Consider the following 19,824-nt stretch of genomic DNA (forward strand, 5'->3'; position numbering starts at 1 on the left):
GTGAATAGGCAAAGCTAATCGCGTTTTGGCCAAATAATCCAGACGATTTAGTCATCGCACACTCACAGTGCGACAAGGCGAAATTTTCGAGTACCATTCGTGCAAAAGGTGAAAATGTTAGTCTTCTGACATTTAAATTATGAGGTGCGGCATGCATTTCGCCCCCACCCCACCACCCTATTTCCATAGAAAAAGCAAACTCTTGTAAAACAAAACAGCTTAAAACTCTGCCTTTCTTATATTTGGGCCCAAAGTTGCTTCGCTTTTTGTGAGTTAGTAATAATTAAATGTACATAAGGTTAAATTTGTGACATTTTGGAGATTTACAGTCAACCGCAAAAAGCCGAGTTTAGTACCCATCTCGTGCAAGTAATTACTCTGTACAGTGGAAGAAAAGGCAGTGTATATTGCGTTGAAGAAAGGGAAGACAGGAGTTTCGACATCCCCCCACCAAAAAGACAACAGTTATTTATTGTTTTAAAAGAATTAAACCGTTTTAGAATGGTATCGCAACATTTTCAGAACATCGCTTGATTATTAAGCAGCATGACGCAGACGCGATTGGTCCCCTTTTCAATAAGAATCGAGCTGAAGCAAAACACTTTCGTCAAGCGGTTTGCTATCTACAGGGATTTCCACCATTACCCGCCCTAGTGACCTTACCCCATGATGGTATTTGATTGGCCACTGCCATATCACACCCTGCTTAGCCATTGGGTATTGACAAGCGCGCGCATCATGACTATCAGCACTAGGTTTCCACTCTTGCTCTCGCCCTTGAAAACTTGCACATCTGGCGTACCTAGTTTGGCCACTTCCCCTATGATCTGGTAATGAGTGAATCACGAGCCACTGTACCTGTACAGGTACCAAATATCGAGGTTACCGAGAATCTCACTTCCAGTTCCCACCTCAGTGCCAGCGTCGAACGCCTTGTGGAGGTCACCCGACGACTAACCGTATGTAATCAGCTCCAGTCTGCCCTCAACAGTCAGACTGATACAACCGAGTGTCCGGACGATAAATACAAGACTGCCCCCACATCGGATGTGCCTTTGGAGTTAGCAGAGGAAGAAAGGATAAAACCCACCACAGGAACTGCTCACAGCTCGGAAACCTCTTCAACATGTAATTTAGCCACCCCTGATAGTAAAACAGGACAGTCCCCTCAATGCACTACGAAGAAGTGGGCTCGGTTATTAGGAATTTCCTCTGAGGATATTGGAGATGAAGAGGAGTTCATTGTAAGTTATGAAGACAATTAACTAAACAAAATACTTGCAGAAATATTTGATAATTCTAGCATATTTCTGGAGCAATGGTTAATAAGCTGTCTGTCCAATATTTATCAGATTTTCGGAAGAAGTTGCTACGTGCAATTAGAAAGTGGCTGGGGTCCACCAATTTCATACACTGTTGGGAATTATTCTAATTGGCACTTTTGATCATCCATTGCATAGACTCCTAAACCTTAGTACTTTTCAAAAGGACTCCCAATTGCGAAGTTCCCAAAGTGCATAAAGTCCTTCATGACTTCAAACACTTCTTTTTTAAATTACTTTCTGTGAAAACTTATTGTAAGGAAAAGTTATTGGTGCATTACTCTCATCCACCTTCAATTTGTATACCCCAGAAAACATGGAGCATATCGAATAAAAGCTTGCTTAAAGAGCCCGACTTTCAAAATTTGAAACGCATTGTATTTTTTAAAGAGAAATTACCCGCATTCGTATGACATGTTTGAGGAGGTACGGTACTATCGCATTTATCCCCATAAAGCTTCACTCTGACGAATTCACAATAATGGGACAAAGTTGTGGGATCGGGAGTTTGGACATTTTACTTGAGCTCAAAATGCTTGCCAATGAATGTTAGTCTTTATTGATAAAAAATGGCTTACAACCAATGTGAACTTATTACTTGCACAGCTACAGATTTCTCTGAACAAGGAAGTAGGTGGTCCAATAATTGAAACAAAAGAATTTATAATTTTTCTCACTCTTCTTACCTAATTTTTAAAAGCATGATTGTACCAACATCCACAGCTCAGTTTGACTACTGAACACCCATTTGGGATGTTTAATACGGCATGCGCAAAACATTTTTACATCAGAGTGTCTACTTCCGAATCCAAGCCGCTGCATTCATTTTCAGACGTGAGCTTTAGCGTTGAGAATGAAGTTTTGCAGAGGACGCAAACTGCCATGCATTTTAGAGTTGCATTGGGTCCTGAGTACCCAACATTATGTGAATCGTCTGGATGCTGAAATTGTCCGTAGTATTTTATGCATTCTAACTGTTGCAGAAACAGTAGATGTCTGTCAACCTGGTGGACAACTTTAACCAAATATGACGACGATTTGACAGGCACGAATTTATGCGCACCCATTGACAAATGTGGTTTAACATCACAGTTTCATGCTCATTGAATTTTACATTATTTACTAGTAATTAAGTAGAAAATATCTTTTCCCATGTCAAGAGTTAAAAAGGATACGGGTTCAACCATGTTCATGATACCCTAAAGCTTTAAAGACTCTTGTGGAAGTTTATCACCAGAGGATGAATGAGCACTGATATTAATAGAAAAATAGTTGAAATAAATCCTGAATCTAAACGGTTTGCTTATTTCCAAGCTTGATGCATGTGAGTTTTGTGTATTATCTACTTTTTCATCATTACCGACTACAGGAGAGCAGATACAAAAATCGTGTTTTCTGAATTTGCTTTATGTGCCCGCTCCGAAAAATGCCATTGCGGATTTCTGTGCTTACCCAATCGCCTCTGTAGTGCCTAACCGATTTTCACATCTCTTTGCAATTACAGTTAAGGCCATTTTTTTGAAAAATTCCTCTAAGTTGACCGCCAGCTCACTGGCTTTATTAAATTTTTATACATCACTTTAGTCGTAAGCAAAGAGTTTATAAGTTCAACTTAAGTGCCAAGCTCCATGGTGGAAAGTGGATGAACCCTCTCGAGGCCAGGTTGAATTCACTTGCACTGCAGCTAAAAAAATACTACATGATACACTGCGCCTCTCCTTTGATACTGCTTGAACATGTACCCATGTCCACTTCTTTGGGGCTAATAGCCTGAATAAAAAGACCCGGACGCAAAGTCTCTTAAAAGAGCGAATTTAGCGTGGGAAAATTTGCCCACCATTGTAACCTGTGTTGGCACATTGAAGGGAGCTGCTCAGACGAAGAACCTCTCCAATTATTGTACAAACATCTGTTTTGGTGAGGAGTGAGAACAAAGTCATCCTCAAGTACTCGAACCATCAATTGCACCAAGTGAGCATGTTTGAGCCTGTCGGGTGCGGTGCGTAGTGTCCATTCTTCGCTGGTCACATCTTTCCTAACTGGTGAGGCTAGTGTAAGCACCGGGAGTTTGCCACTTACACTAGTGTTCTACCACAAAACTGTTCGAGACGCTGAAGCCCCTTCAACACTTTCTAACACACTCTGTACTATTCGCTCGATGATCAACTAAGACGTTATTAAGGTGTTTTACATATAGTATACCCGCCTTTCAAACGTATTAGCATTGGGCACATACATTATGCAAATGAGAGTTTCATGCACCAAAAGTGGAAGTGAAGGATAATAGCCTCGACCAAACTTAAGCATTTTTAGTGTGACCACGCTACCATCAGCGCTAAGTCCATAATTTTTCTAGACGTTAAATGATTTTTGGTTTATCGTATACATGTGTACGTTGAGGTTTAGATACAGTTATATTACTTATTAGTAAGGTTTAGCACCCACTGAAAGGTTGGAAGCATTTGGTAAATGGAACTTGTTTACCGACTTTTTTACTCATAACGTTGGTCAGTGAATTTAAAGAATATCGAAGAAATGATAAATGGGTATGAAATGGGCAAGAGATGGTTGTGTATCTTTTAGCTTTACGTCAATAAACTGGAAAACGGGGGAAATAGGAAGTACCAATAACCTTTAACATTATCCAACTGTAGATTATTCAATGGCACAGAAAAGTAGTGTAATTTGTTTGCACAATGGTGCGTTTACACTACGTTTCCGAGGTCTAGGGGGCTTACACTATTTAACTGTTCATCTCGTAAAATAACATGTGTTATTTTGAAACCACACTTCCCTCTAGGGTCAGGTGCCCAAATGACCGCAGAATGTCACCATAGGTGAAAGCATGCCATTGCACTTTTGTAATTCACATTGCAACCGGCAATGCGGCCATAAGGATAGCCGTCTGTTCGCAGGGTGCGCGATGGTGGGATGCAACCCATTCCAGACAGATGAATTACTTAAACCGTGTATAAACAAGAAAATAAAAAAGGACTTGTTCTCCGTGCTTTGGACACCACTTTACAGTCTTCGAGGATCCGACTTCGTGCTGAAGCTAGTGTTCTCCACTTTGACGCGCTTAATCAATGTGAATGCTTGTCATTTAAGTTAGCACAGGACTTTGCTAAAACTACTCACGTTTATGGGTGTGTCAATAAGTGATGGGGAAAACAACTGGACCCTTAGGCGACCAGTCCTTAGACGTGACTATTTTCGGTAACGCGTTTCCCTTCCACTTGAATCAAAATGATGCAATGTTTAATGATGAGCAAATGCAGTTTAAGAAATTGATGCATTACTGAAAATGCATGACCTCAATTCCCAAACTAACACCGTTTTATTTCAAAGAAATCACTTTAAAAAGCACGTGAATTTCAAAGATACTCAATCGCACTTGACGGAGATGGCAAAAGTCGGTTTTCCAAGGCTGTAGCTTAAGTTAGAAGCGGGTATATCGGAACGAGTCCGCTAATGACTTCGATCTAGCACATTCCCGGACTTAAGGACTCTTACTCATTCATGTATGACCTGAACTGAAGTAATGCATAATTCTTTTGATAAGCTGCCGAAATCGTGTTTAGATGTCCAGACCAGTGGTGACAAAGTGCTACTTCCTTTCGTGCAAATAAATGCAAACTTACTTTCGGAACTCAAATTGGAGCATTATTATATAGTTCCAGTCGTGAAACAAGTACCTCCTTAAGCCTCAAAATATGAACATTACAAATGATGAAAGTGCTCGATATGTTTAACACGGAGTCAGATTGGAAGATCGCCTCTTTGAAGGTATCCACACTTTTGCTTTCAAACGGATTATTTATTCTTCGCATTCCGATTAGCATAATTATATGCAAATTCTTTTCGATAAAGGAAGAAGAAGAAGAAGAAGAAGAAGAAGAAGAAGAAGAAGAAGAAGAAGAAGACATCGCTTGGCTGATGATGATGAATCACAAGGCGAAGCAGCGTAGAGGAAGATGACGGAGCTAATAGTTCCCTTTACTTCTAGTCACTTGCTAACGAACTCGGTATTTGTGTTTGCTCAGGAACTGTGATACTATCAGGAAATTTCTCAACTCATCCAAATCGCCACTTATGAATTCCGCCAGTTCTAGTTCCTCTTGATTAAAGACTTTGCGTGTTCTGGGAAGAGGTTGGTGGAGAATTAGAAATTTTGCAAAGCGTATTAGGCATTGTAAGCGCACTATCATAAATGATTTAAAAGATTTTTTCCGTTACCGCAATAGACGGGCTTGATTTGTACTGCTTTCCCTAAGAAGCGCCACATACTCACGACATATACCAAATTTTGTACTGGAGCAATTAGATGGGGACACTAGACGGTCTGTCTTAAGTAGCCGAGTAACTGAATACTACCTTCACATTGTCTCTTAAGACCGGAAGGTAACACAACGCGACTGGGAGGTGCGTCGCCATGTTTGGGACATTCAGTCAATGCTTCGAAGTGGCAATTGGTCACTCCTTCCAATCCACCTATACTTACAACCCTCATTACAGCTGGAATGCACATTTTGCAAGTAGTAGTTTCTAATACCATGAGTAGTAATTTGAAGCATTATACTACTAGTAGTTATAATGGAGTGAATGGATGTAAGTCATTTTCGCTTTTACGTCATGCTTGCAAACGCATATTTGGTCAACGACGCAATTCATGTACTGAAGTCGAGTGGAGAAGCCCCACGTTCTTTTCGGTTGTTGCCATTATGGGCAATTAGGGAGGTTAACAAGGGTGCAGTGAAGCAACTAATGTGTGCCTTTGAAAATGGGTTGTCTCTATGAAAACACCAGTTGGGGTGAGGTGGAACAATATTTAAGTCGAATGCGCCACCCCTGTGTTTGTAGAGCTTTCTATATTAAATTTTAATTTGCCCCCATCTCCGATAAAACTCTTCATCAAATGTTCTAATTAGAAGTCCCAACAATTCCCTTTTTACTTTAAAACAGGAAGTTTGTTTATGCATAAACTGTCTGGTGTTATGCCGCTCAAAAATGTTACATGTCTGGGGTGTGGAGCCTGAGGAACGCCAGCGCTACAAGATCGAATAAACGTCGGTTCAATAAGTGTGGGCATTGGACAATTCTCTGCGAGTCCATACAAATTCTCGGAGTTCTGATGGCTGCCAGCGTAGCATAAAATCATTTCTCGTTTTCGCTAAAATATTTAAGTACATTGGACCATGTAGCGTACTCTTGCACGCTGACAGATGAGCTCCCATTGGAGTTTCTAATTTTTGATTACTTATGCTCAGGTTGTCCAAAATAGTATAGAATTTCTAAAGGAATGCTGTTTGTGAACACTTCATTCTCTCATTACTGTATGAAATAATGTGTGAGATCAACAATTTGGCTTTGATGTGGAACTATTTCGAAGAAATTATATTAGTGTGCATTTTGTAAATGATCTACAAAAAAAGGCAAAACGATCTCCTTTTCTTTCTGCAATGCATGTCTAAATGGATACCATCTATCTCCAAAACAATTCAGTCATAATTCAAACATCGACACAAAGGGTATTGTATTGAAAATAAGAGAAATTTTTGTCCCTTTATTTGCATTTATTTAGCTTTTGCAGTGAAATTATTTTGGGCCATTAAGCACAGTCTCCAACATTGCATGCTACCTTTTAAATAATTTTCTGTCCCCACTGCATGAGCTCGAACACGTAACCACCCTCGTCGTTCGGCTCATTGTCGCGATTTTGCTTCCCATTTCCACCTTTAGGCTGATTTTTCCTTAAAAAAACTATAAACACTAATTAACGACAAATATTAGCAATGTAATCATCTATGTCAAAGAATTTTTTAGTTGTGATTTCTTCACTGGGGATAACTAAGTTGCTCACACTAACAAAATCGCACAACTTCCGCTACACTTGTAAAATTATGATTAGGTGAAATCTTAAAGTTATTTTTAGGTTTACAGTCCTTCAATATGCCATCCATAAGACTAATTAGGGAAAAATTACCTTCTTCCAGTGCACCAGTATAAGAAGGTCCGATGCGTTTGCATGAGCCTTTTTATAGAGCAAAACTGTTAAGCGACAAAAGCATTCTTTGGTTATAAGGATCCCAAAAGTGATTTTCCTTTTGCATATGCGTTTTCCTTGGACCATAAAGAGGGCCGCTACCGCAATCACTGCCCATGTTCCAGCACGTCAGTCGAATACGATGTCGGTAGCTGAACAGCGAGCACTTCGACAGAGCTGGAATGCAGCTCTAGACGCCGCTCACTTCGGCAGTCTTGAATCCATGGAAAGCACCTCAGGGAACAGCCTACGAAGAAGTTCGAGTTGGAAGGACAAAATGTACGCCTCTTTATTCGTTGACGAACAAAAAAGTTCAGGTTTAGGTCTTCTTCTTCTTGTAGTATGCTACCGTTTCTACTTCTTACATACCTTAGCTATTTGCTCATTACCCACCTAGGTCCTTGCCCTTCTTCTCAAAGCGATGTACCCAGGTGAAAACTGTTCAACAGGATGAGCTCCTTAAAATGATTGCTTCTGGTAAGCCTAGCTACGAACAGGTGCATAGGTGGAGGAAATCATTCGAAGCCCTGCTAGCTGACAAGTGTAAGTCCTCAGACGCCAAATCCTGTTGGCTGTTTGTACTAACGTTGTTGGACTAATGCGCTCTTTTTCGAACTTGCAAAGCACCACATTACGATACGCTTAAATACCTTGAACAGATGGTTTTGCCGACCTTTACTGTCAAAAGTGCAGATAAAACTGTCAAATATGGTGTAGAGGGTTATAAACAATTCAGCCTCTAAGCTTCGTTTACGGAAGATATTTCACTTGTGTTAAGTAATATCTCAAGCCATAGGTGTTTTATTTGCGTCGAAGCTTTGAATGCCTTCGGCTTTGCTTTAAAAGTGCTAGGGTTTGATTAAATTAAGGCGCGAAGGAGATAAAATGTCGTGTAGCAAAGTCCAAAGCGAGAGCAAACTATTGACAGGCTAGCGGGGGCAGACATCGAAATGCATTTCAATCATTAGGTCCTATCCCCTCGCAATATCAGCCATATCCTACTTATCTGTATTTTTAAGTTAATACAGACAAAAGTTTCCAAACCCAACAAGGTCATTGCCTTCTGTTGATTTCCACACAAAGATGTTGGCTAAATGCTGCAGATGCATTTCAACTACTTGATCATTTTCAAGCACTTACGCCAAAATCATCGAAGCATACATCTGAAAAGATAATTAATGCTATAAAAATAATGAAAACAGGATGAGAAATCTGCTTCTTTTTAAAAGGTATGATTAAGGCGGCAACTGCTCCGGATACTACATTGGTTATAAAAGGCGGGCAGAGGAAACGTCGCCATAACAGCTGCAACCATAGTCACAAAATGACGCGCATACAGGCTATTTCATCAAATCGAAATAGACTGACAAAAATAAAATTAGCCTCTTAGATTGTCTTAAAAGACATCTTTTAAGTAGAGATTTAATTAACATTTATTACTCCTTCTTTGAAGGGAGAGGCCATACTTCCCCATATTAGTTGCGAATTAATCGTCTCGCAGGTAGCCGAAGTTAATTCAAACCTTCTGTTTTATGAGGCAAGCTTTATCAAACTGCTTTACAGGTGGCTGTTTGGGGATGGGGAGAAAAAAGTGTTGACAATACTCTTCTTAGGAGTTGCTGTAATTTAGCAAAAACTGCGCAGAATGAAAACTCAACACCTTGAAGTATCAACGAAAAGCTGAAGCCAATTTTAAAGTGGCAACTAAAAGTGGTGGAATTATTTTCTAAATCAGAGTTAGATTAAATGCCTGTGCAGACTTTGCTTTCCTGAATTAATTATGGTTGACTGAAATGACCACACAGGACTTTATTGGAGCTTTGCAATCCACTTCCTTTTTCCCCTGCCCTCGGGAAGGAGGAGTAGCAATTTCAGGCGTGTTTTCGTGCAACTTTTTACTGACGAAATTGGAGAAATTTAGACTGTTACACAAATGTTTCGGTGGAATTCGGATGAAGGCCTTCTCCGTTATATCGCTTGTGGTACCACAGCATCATAGTGAAGCGGAAATTGCTTGGTTCATTCGTTTGACAGTTATTACCTAACATGTCAGAAAATACAGTAGTCATTAAATTATTTCATGACTTGTTTACTTAGAGCCTCCAAACATTAGTTGGCGTATTTCAGACTGTTGGCTTGGGATTTCGCTTTGTTTTGTTAGGTTACTTTGAGGCGAGAGAGAAATACCCCTGTGACACTTTTAGTAAGTATGGCATGTAGTTTTAGTCTGAAAATCCTGCATATGTATATGTGTAACGCCCCGAGACTTTCCTGAAGACGTAAGAAGACATAACGCTGGGGCGAGATATGTATTGCCGACGCAAAGAAGAGCTGGGGGGGGGGGGGCTACTAGCATGTCCTGGAGGCCATTCCACCCAGCGGGAGTGTAGAAGCGGAACCAAAACGAGGAGTTAAACAAACAATCAAAGTTTCGCATATGCTGTAGTTTAACAGCAAGTTAGTCCACCTGGCATTTTGACAAACCATTGACAGGTCAGCTACAGTCAAGTGCCTAAAAAATGTCGAAAATTTCTATATTTATTTTTGAAATAAGCTCATTTACTTAACACTGCGAATAGTTGAACTAACCTTTCTTCGCGTCACACAGACCCACGATCAAAAAAAGGCGTCCATATGACAATCAAAGCTGCAAATTCTGCTTATTGAGTGAAGCGAGTTCAAACAACCATGAAATTCAAAATATATTTAGCCACTAATAAATGGATTATTTTAGCACAAATTTGGGTGAAATTAGCTTTAATTCCACTTTTATATGAAAAAGAAGTTGTGGATAGTTTTATTCGTAGGCTTTTTATGCGGTTCGGTGCCTGGTACCACACATCTTTGACATCCCAAACACGTCAATCATCACTCGTTTCCTATGCATGTAACACGTGCTTCAAAAGCCTTCTGGCCAATAAGAATCTCATAATGCCGCGAAGATTACAATAAGTAATTTATTTAATAGACACACAAATAAAATCCCACCGATGCAGAAGCTTTGGAAAAAAAGATGCCTTATATCCTCAATCATCTCTATAATACATTCCATGTCATTCGTTTATATTGATGCATTCGATGTACTGCACGTTTCATAATCCAGGAAGTGCCTTCACTGCTTCACTAATTGGAATTTCTTTTCACATTTCCGTTTTCAGATGGTCTAGCACTCTTTAAGGAATTTTTGGCGACTGAATTTAGCGATGAGAACATTGAATTTTGGATTGCGTGTGAGGAGTATAAGACTATAACGCAACCGAAAAAGCAGCAGGCAAAAGCCCAAAAATTTATGAAGATTTCATTGCAACTCAGGCGTGCAGAGAGGTAAGATCGTCTCTTCATTCGTTCATTCATTGCCGTGGAACTTCCCCGTTCTCTTGGGGTTTAAATGAGAAAATTCTTTAAATAAAGAACTTCCTATTATTTCCTACACAAAGTTAAAAACATTATGGCCTTTTTTTACAATCTCTTATCCTACATAAGTGTGCGTTATGCTTAAAATTTCATCTCTCCATTTATGCAATACAAATAATTGTAAATATACTCTTTTAAGGTATTATATATGCTATGGCAGAACGGCTCCCATGGCATATTCAAGGGTTTGAGGCTCAAGCTCAAGCAGCCTCCAAAACAAAAGCTTGCGTCCTCTAAGCGCTCGTTTTGTGGTTGGCATCGTGTCTGAACTGAAAAGAGCAAATAACAACTTACACATTATGAGAATAACATGAATTTCTTTTACAAGCTAGAGGCTTATACTTTTCTGCTAAAAAGAAATATTAGCTGATAATGACCTATGCTAGGAAAGGTCTTTCGTTTCACGTAACGTGGGTGAGATGCCTTAAATAGGAATATTTTAATTTTAGCTGACGGAATTGAACATTGCGGACTAGGTAAACTCGCAAAGTGCTGGTGTGTAAATATGCACTAATGTTGTAGGGCATGGTCAATTCTTACTGCCGACTTTGTTATGATAGATAAACTTGGACTCAGTCACACGCGAGCAGACAATCGCAGAATTGGCTTCGCCTTCCACACACACATTCGAGAATGCACAAAAACGCATCCAAGCATTGATGGAGCGCGACTCCTATGGGCGCTTCCTGCGTTCCGACCTCTTCCTCACCCTTCTCAATCAAGCTAAACAGGCGGCGCGAGAGTTGGCAGCCGCAGCCCGCGACGGCCACGAGGGCGGCGGTGGCAACTTATCTGGTGAGAGCTCGGCGCGTTTCCGCCTGCTTAACTTCATGGGGGGTGGAGGTGGTGTGTCCGGACCTCTGCGGGCGGGTGGTGTGGGAACTGACCTTCCCGGTGTCCTAGCGGCTGCCGCCGACGCTGAGGCGGGGATGAACTCGGTGCAGGACCTCGAACTCCTCGGTCTTTCCACCTCTCGGCATATGCGTAATATGACCAAAAATGCGGCAAATAAGCGTTCCACCTCCTCTGGCAAATCTTCCACCTCTCCGGCCAAAGCACCTGTATGAAGATGGCGATTATGACGTGATGTCTGTGTTCGTCCAAGTGCTGCCCCCTCTATTTCTTCCATGGCACGCACATTTGACCATGATGACTTTCATTTTGCCCTCTGGATGAAGATGGACGCACTTCTATCTATGCTGTGTAAATAAAGTTGGTGGTGACGATCTATACACGCATGTAGTGTCAACCAGCAAGGCGAGCCATAAAGTGCTTTCTTTTGCTAATTATCAACCAAACAGTATGACCTAAGGTAAATGGGATTTCAATAAGGGGGAGCTCACTACATAAGAAGGTATCGAATCACTTATATATTAGTTGCTTAAGTCACAAGAAGTCCGATTCCAAAGTACAGATACATATATTTCTATCTGTATACCTATTTTTATCCCTAACGGATTGAAGATCCGTTATCGGCACTGCCCTGAATATGCACGCATGCATCACTTCGCCTCCGTACTAGTTCAAAACTCCTCTTCCCACTTTTCATACTTAAGTGAAGATTGCACACGCAATCCGAGACGTCTGCTGGTTGTCATTCCTGTCATAGTCACAACTGCCCAACTTTTTAGTCTTTTGTCCACTGATCCCTCGCAACGTAAATGGCAGCAGTCGCTTCGATATTATCTCTGCTACTGCAGCAGCCATAAAATTGCACCGATCTAGAGTCTGCGCTCAGTTAAGTAAACAGTGTCCTTCACGCATGTCTGGTTCTGTATTTACAACTTTACTTTCTCGACATTTTGATGGTCTCCATTTCTTGCACTGTTAAAGTATGTTTACTTTAGGATTCTGTTGGGAAAAAACACGTCGTTAAGACCCTCACTTCAAATCTGCGCATAGTCTGACGAAAGTAGAAGGTTTCCACACAAATCCACTAGCCAAATATCATCCTGTCATTAATTAACTAAAACTAAACAACCATATTCACTCCCCCCATTCATGTTAAGCCTCGTTTATGGTGCGATCGGGCGTCACGTTGCATTATTTTCCTACCAAATGGTTATTGCATTTGGTTAATTATTGTTGTCATCGTTGGCCTGATGTTTATTCGATCATCTACATGGGAATAAGACAAAGCCTCAACTGTACAGGTGTTACCGCTAAAACATCCTTCAAGTTATGATCAGACTCACTGTTTTGGCACCTCTACTTTGAAATGTTAATCAGTAGCACATTTTACAAGGCATTTGAATTGGCTTTGTGTTTTTCGAATGTGCTTTTGTTGACATGTCTTCATTAACTTTAACTGGGTTCTTCGATTTCGGAAAGATAGCAACATGGGTTAGAAAACACTGAACGCATTACCCTTAGAATGTCACCAACGTTTTGCTTGCATTTGAGATCTACATCACTGGCCACTACTTACTTTCCTTGACCACGGCTTATAAATCAACTTCCCCTAGGCATATGCAATTAAGCCTTTTCCTTTCGTTGTCCTTGAATCGTAGTGGCATTTATTCTAAGTAAAGCACCCTACTTATATCCATGGTAATTAAAATTTGGCATTTACTTGACCATTTGTGAAAGTCTACTCATTTGTATTTTTTCAGTAGGTATCCTCATATAACCCCTCTGTTGTCAGGGCAATCTGAGATGGTTTTGCATCATCTCGAATGTCATCCATTGCAGATCTTTTCGAAAGTGGGTTTATTAACAGGAAAGTCCGGTGAGTTTCTGTTCAGTTTAAAGGACCTGGAATGAAATTTTGAAGTTCTGGTTTTACTTATGGCACCCAAGACGCTTGGTCATGATATGCGTATGTGTATTTGTAAGGTTATAATGTAACCCAGGATGTAATTGCGCATCTAATAAAAAGAAGTACTGGCACCGTATCTCACCGAGGTCTTTTCGATCTCAAGGTATGCTTGTTGGTCAAAGAAAACGAATGCCTATTTTTGGCTTTGAATATTTCTACGCTCACACATGGATTGTCTCCCATTGCAAAGAATTTGGCAGTTCCTTTATCAGTCAAAGGAACATCTTTTTCCTATTGCAGAAGAGATTTAGTAGTGAAATTTGGCACATAGTTGGTAAATTTATTACGGTAAAAAGCTAATGAGACAGATTTGCTTATAAATGTCAAGGAATATAAATAAAGAAACAAATTGAGGTAAGCAGTATTTATTCCTTCCAAATCTCGATTGACCCGCTCTAAAAATTGTTATCGGGTGATGCACTTGCTTTTGTGCGGACAGGTGGAGCTAAACTTTCAGTTTAATAAGACGATCACTTTCTGTCCTGACGAACTTAATGATCTCTCTATCTTTTGCCTCAGCTGCTGGCTCGACCAACTGGCAGTTTGAGTAGTAACCTCCCGGTTTAAGTTTGGGTGCCAATGCCAGGTAGAGGACAGACTGACCGGCCTCCCAAGGAGTTTTGAAAAATGCTCCAAAAATGGCCGGCATGAATACCTGAAAATGGCACGGTATCAGGCTTTGCATTCACATTGGTTGGTTTTACGTAACTGAATGTTATTTTTTAAAATAAGAATTTGTTCAAATGACTTATGTAATTTTGGCAAAAATAATTATTTAAAGCAATCAGCTGAATGATTACAAACCCAAGAGTCTGTCTCAAACGACTTCGGCCTCGTAGATTTCATAAAAATGCCCGTTCTTAAGCTTCATTGTCTCCTGATGATTTTATTTTGTTATGAATGGATAACACGATTCAGCATATTGCTGCAAGTCATCTCTCAGATAACATTTGAGTCAGGATGACACTAATCTATTCTGACTGGCAATTCTTAGTCGTATTTAATCGAAGCACTTCCCAATGGATGCACTGCGTTTCTACTTCGTCGTTAGTATTCGATGAAAATAATCCAAACTTACACCGAAGTCGGGAAGCACGTATCCTGGGTGCACACTAACTGGAACCACAGAGGTTCCTTTGAATTTCTGTGCCAATATGACTCCATGTACAACGTTGGCCAGTTTGACCTGTGCAAAAGCTTTGACTGAGTTGAATCCGTCATAATTAATAAAGAAACCGTGTTCTTTGAACTGAAACGTCAAAATGAGTATGCTACTAATGAGTTTATCAGTAGAGGAGAAAGAAATGACAAGAACCCACCGAGCCAGTGGTGTGTTCAGCCGACGAAATGATGATAATTCTTGCACCGGGTTTTGTCTTTAAAAGAAGCGGTCGCAGGTGCTCTGTGAGCAGGTAGTGAGCCAAGTGACCGACTGCCATAGTGGACTCGTAATCGTCCATGGTGGTGAAGTAGGGACCGTGGCTAACGGCAGCGTTATTGATCAGGAAGTCCAATCGACCAGTCACATTCATGACCTCATTTGCAAAGCCTTCTAGAGATTTCAGGGAATTCAGATGCAATGGCATGTATTTCAGCTAAAATAAGGAGGTAATAGTGCGGTTTTCCTTTTGGACCTCTCATGCTGGGCACTGATATACCCCGAGTTTTTAATTCCATCAGTTGCTTTTAGCAATTTTAATAGAGAATATATTTTTTAGAGAAAAAGTTCTCAGTTTAGTTTGGGGTGTAAATGTTGCAATTCTATAAGTTCTTGGGTGCAAAAAAGAAGGGCAAAATGTATGCCAGAAGTAATGATTCGCATTGCCCCGGGGCGACGAATTGTCTGGTACAAAACTCTTCCGCCCGAATATATTACCATTCAAGGGAAATTACAAAGGCTCTTAAAAAATTATGCTTTTGTAATTAGTAAACTGCTTTTATGAACACTTATTTCGCTCTACTTTGTTGCCATGTGAACAAGCGTGCATCGGCAGTGACTTCAATTTCAAGACGTCAACTAAAATATCAAAATATTCCTCTGTGTTTTTATAAGCAAAATTTTATATTTTATCACATTTTATTAACAACAGTGTCTATTCAACACTTGAAAAGATAGAAACTACTTGGGTTAATAGTAGTATTTTAGCAGCCTGACGATCAGGTGGTTCAAGTCACGGTCATGTAATCAGTTGCAGAGATTTCATTCATATGATGAAACGTGGTTTAAGCAAATGGCATAGCTTAAACACTATTGCAACATCAGAACTTCACGCGTGGCATCAAGGAGTGGTCCATCACAGTAGTTTAGCTCAGTGTTAATTATTTGAGTCAGGTCAAACCATTTAAATTGTTTTACTGAGCGAAAATACTATTGGTAATCTACTCTGAAACTAGTTCTATTTTGGTCTGCAAACTCACATGCAGCGGCGGCACCTCCAGTCACAGATGCGCACTTAACTTTTTCACGCTTTTCAGTTGCATTTGAGACCCATGATAGGCGTGAGGAATGCTGTGCGAGGGCTTTTAACAGTCACTCTCTGCTTATAGGTCGGTTTTTAACTTGACTCGTCAAGCAATGGCAATTGCCTCAGTAACTTAGCTTCAATGTCGAGGTCTCTTGCGGCCCATTTTTCCAACGCGATTTAGTCATACTTTTTTAAGGACAAGAAATCCCTGCATTTAAATGCCGGACCTTTAAATTAGTAGCACTGTAAATTAATGGGACTTCCCAGATATCAGTATTATTTGATTTTATTACCCTGACTTTGAAATAAGTGCCACGGCTTTTATAATTTGGAACATTTTTTCTACCTTTTAGATTACTTATCTCCTTAAATTAAGCTCTTAAAACAATTATTTTAGATTAAAAAAGATCCCCAACAATGAGTTTTCTACTTGCAAGACTAAAAACGATGATACATTAGCTGTGTTCCTTAGTTTTAGCTGCAATTTTGATGAGGCGCTTAAAAAAAACAAATGGTGATGCGGAGATCAATGCCTACCTTTTTAAAAGAGTTACAGGAATAAAATACTTGTAATAGTCTTAAAACTAAATGATAGTCTTGGATGTGAATTCGCTATTTATCTATGACTTAGCTAACGCGTAAAATACCCTAATGGAGGAAATTATATATTGTAGTTTAAAAAAATCGACTCTCTTAAACTGGGTGTATTGCTGGTTAAATCCAACGTCTGGCCAAAGTCTTAATTTTACCACTTATTTCGAACATTTTTATGACATCTGTGTGGCTACAGTGGTAGCCATTCGTTCAAATCAAAAGAATCCGATGTGAGTAAGTTTAAGTCCAGCACAACCCACCTGAGACTCCTTAATTGGTGTAAGGTCATTTTTAATCCGCTCGTCCACAAAGTCCAAATTCACACGTTCACCGTTCTTGCCATAGAGGCGCAGAACTTTATCATGGACGGTATCGAAATGTTTCTTGCTCTGACAACCGATCAACACAGTAGCTCCTCGACGCGCCAATTCAGCAGTGATTTCGGAACCCATGAAGGAGGGTCCATCGGTCACCAGAGCCACACGGCCGTCCAATCGCTGGCTGATGTGGCAGAGGCATGAGCGAGGCCAGTAACGGAAAAGCACGCCGACTACGAGAGCGATGAGTGGTATGAGTACAGCACTAGCTCGCATGGCAGCTTAATTTCTGTGCGTTTGTGCACTAACGCTCTTCCAAGTGGTAATGCAGATTTGACAGACTAAGCGTTGGCAAGCAGTGGAAGAGCAATTGTGCACCTTTATGTGGTGGAAATCTTGTTTGCGGATGAAGTGCCTGCACACGTACGTGAAAAGCTTTCGATCCATTCATGAACCCTAACTCTATTAAATTAAAAAATAATGAAGCTTTTTGTAATTTATTCTATTTTTGAAAGGAAGATATAGAGGTGGGAACTGAAAATTGACACGTTCGGATTAAATGACAATGGAAAGGCTCGATCAAAATGGAAGTTGAAAAAGTTGATTTAGGATGTGAAACAATATTGTGTTTGCCAAATAAAGGAAAACGTTATAAAGTGCGTTTTTTAAAGTTTTCGAAAAAGGGTGTTAAGGCCCCCATGAATACCTTGTATAGAAACGTTAATTTACATGCAGTGGTAAATGCTTTATGGTTGGGCGCCAACAAAATGGTTAAAGTGCTCCACACAAATGAATGAAATCGTTTTTAAAGCGTATTATCTATAAAATACTTTACGAATAACTTGTGTTTTTTTTATCCAACTTCCACCCAAATTCAAGTGAACATTCTCAGGGCCAGATTATCTCGTTTGTATGACGGTTGAGTGCAAGTTTTGGGGTTTTGATGGGTCGTTTATTTATCGAACATTTGGGCGGGGAGAGGGTGTTCGTTTGTCATTGTCATACTCCACTTACTAATAGAGATGAATTACTAAGTACGCGATTCACCGGATCAACCGGGCGCGCTTTCCTCTTTCATCGTGTTGTGAATGTTACGTTCAGTGAAATTCAGGTAAGTCGTTTACCTTTTTGCATAACTGGTAATTATTTGCCCACGTGTATTTTTCCTTTTAGTGACTTTTTGCATTAAATTTTCCTGCACATTTTTGGCCTACTCTCAGGTTTTACTGAGTTACCATCTAATGTTTGCGACTTGAACCTGTGCCGCATTTTCTTCACTTCATATATTTTTGAGGTTACCTCATGTCATGTTTAAAGAGCCCGTGGAACTTCCGTGGAAAATTTGAGTAGGGCCCTGCCTCTATAATATTATTGTTGTCCCCTTTGTCTGTCCATTTAAATTTTGACTTGACGCTATTCATTCTTAGTTTAATGGTCACCATGTGTGCTTTTGGCTTTCTTACTGACTGGTCTTTAACTTTAGGCCGTCACTGATCATCTGTGCTAAGCGTACTCAACTAACCGTGTAGTTCTCATCAAGTTTATTCTACCAACACCTCTGAATTTTACACCTAGGACCGTGTTATGATAACTGGTCGGCATCTGGTACGCGATGTCCTCTGCATGAACTGCGGTAATAAATTAGGGTGGATGTACGAGTACGCCATGGAGGAAAGTCAGCGATACAAAGAGGGAAAGGTGATTCTCGAAGAAGCATTGATTTTTGAAGTGAAAGAATATGCCGATCCTCTCTCTGAAGACGACGAACTTTTTGCTCCTCCTCAGGGCGCTTGAATTTGTTTTCACTCCCCCATTCCTTTCCATTTCTATCCTTTTATTTCCATTACTTATGCACGTATCGAGCTTTCTACCAATCTAAAGTCAGTGAAAGTTCGTTGGTATTATCTTGTATGCTATTTCTCATACCCTCAAAGCTAAGCACTGCTTCGAGGTGAGTCGCATTGGAATTGTTTGGGTTTCCTCCATGCTGCCTGTTGATTCGGGGTGTTTCCATATTTAATACTGTCTTTGTCAACACAGGTCCAACAGGTCTCCTCAATGGGCATCATGACGACACCGGCTCACTTTAATATAACCATTGTACCATTCGAGTACCTCAAATTTGTGCTACTGATATCGCTTGGATCGTATCACGTTGGGCCGTTAAAAAGGCGGTTCAAAATATAAAATAAGCGTGAATTCCACCCATGTTCCTTATGGCCACGAAGCAGGATGACAGTCTGGAATTTTGAAGTTTGGTAACGTCTTATCACTTCACATTTAGTCGTACGTTTCAGTCAATCCGTGTTTGCGGTGTGGTCTACCAGTGGGACTGGGGGATTCCCGCTTAAAGGTCTGCATGAATTGTGCAATGCTGTGCCTAGCACGAAATGAAAACGAAGCCTGGGACTGGATGCCGGAGTTAGTGGTCACGTAGGGCACATGCAAACTCATCAGCCCCCACATGGGTTGATACCGACTGCCATAAAGATAGTCTCTGGTCTCGTTGCACTTTACTGAATCGTTATTTGTTCAGTCTGGGTGAGGTTTTGGACACCGAAACCTTGGCTTAGTTCTGGCTCTGCTGACAAGTCGTCGGATCTTTTATGAATCCAGAGGGGATTCAGCTCTGCACTCTCAAGTCTTTTAATGAGTTCAGGGAAGATACCGAGTTCTGTAATGCTATATCTTGGTCGCGTATGTCCCGATAACTTCGTGTAGCATCCCGAATCTTCCCTAGGCTGCTGGCAGGCCTCAAAACCAAAATTACAGAGTGAGAGAACAAGGGGTCCGACCATAAACAAATCGATCAAGAAGGGTACCAAACCGCTTACTCGAATAGAGTTAAATA

General features: G+C 40.5%; 4 protein-coding genes across 4 annotated transcripts; 3 read left to right on the forward strand and 1 right to left on the reverse strand. All coding sequences in view use genetic code 11, as the record gives it.

Moving 5' to 3' along the window:
- Positions 1-833: 833 nt before the first annotated feature.
- On the forward strand, positions 834-1,265 carry EGR_02370 (hypothetical protein; the record flags this gene model as incomplete). Its single annotated transcript, XM_024491619.1, has 1 exon — positions 834-1,265. One exon carries the CDS (start codon positions 834-836, stop codon positions 1,263-1,265), a length of 432 nt encoding a protein of 143 aa, XP_024354125.1.
- A 6,167-nt stretch (positions 1,266-7,432) lies between these two features.
- EGR_02371 (Regulator of G-protein signaling 3) lies at positions 7,433-13,433 on the forward strand (the record flags this gene model as incomplete). Its single annotated transcript, XM_024491620.1, has 6 exons — positions 7,433-7,644; positions 7,763-7,908; positions 10,524-10,689; positions 10,940-10,964; positions 11,340-11,840; positions 13,395-13,433. The coding sequence occupies 6 exons, from the start codon at positions 7,433-7,435 to the stop codon at positions 13,431-13,433; spliced, it is 1,089 nt and encodes a 362-aa protein (XP_024354126.1).
- A 609-nt stretch (positions 13,434-14,042) lies between these two features.
- EGR_02372 (Retinol dehydrogenase) lies at positions 14,043-17,249 on the reverse strand (the record flags this gene model as incomplete). Its single annotated transcript, XM_024491621.1, has 4 exons — positions 14,043-14,252; positions 14,676-14,846; positions 14,917-15,192; positions 16,917-17,249. 4 exons carry the CDS (start codon positions 17,247-17,249, stop codon positions 14,043-14,045), a joined length of 990 nt encoding a protein of 329 aa, XP_024354127.1.
- A 667-nt stretch (positions 17,250-17,916) lies between these two features.
- Positions 17,917-18,767, forward strand: EGR_02373 (hypothetical protein; the record flags this gene model as incomplete). Its single annotated transcript, XM_024491622.1, has 2 exons — positions 17,917-18,084; positions 18,549-18,767. 2 exons carry the CDS (start codon positions 17,917-17,919, stop codon positions 18,765-18,767), a joined length of 387 nt encoding a protein of 128 aa, XP_024354128.1.
- Positions 18,768-19,824: the final 1,057 nt, after the last annotated feature.

Source organism: Echinococcus granulosus (assembly GCF_000524195.1).
Source record: "Echinococcus granulosus chromosome Unknown EG_S00010, whole genome shotgun sequence".
In the NCBI taxonomy this organism is placed as follows: Eukaryota; Metazoa; Platyhelminthes; class Cestoda; order Cyclophyllidea; family Taeniidae; genus Echinococcus; species Echinococcus granulosus.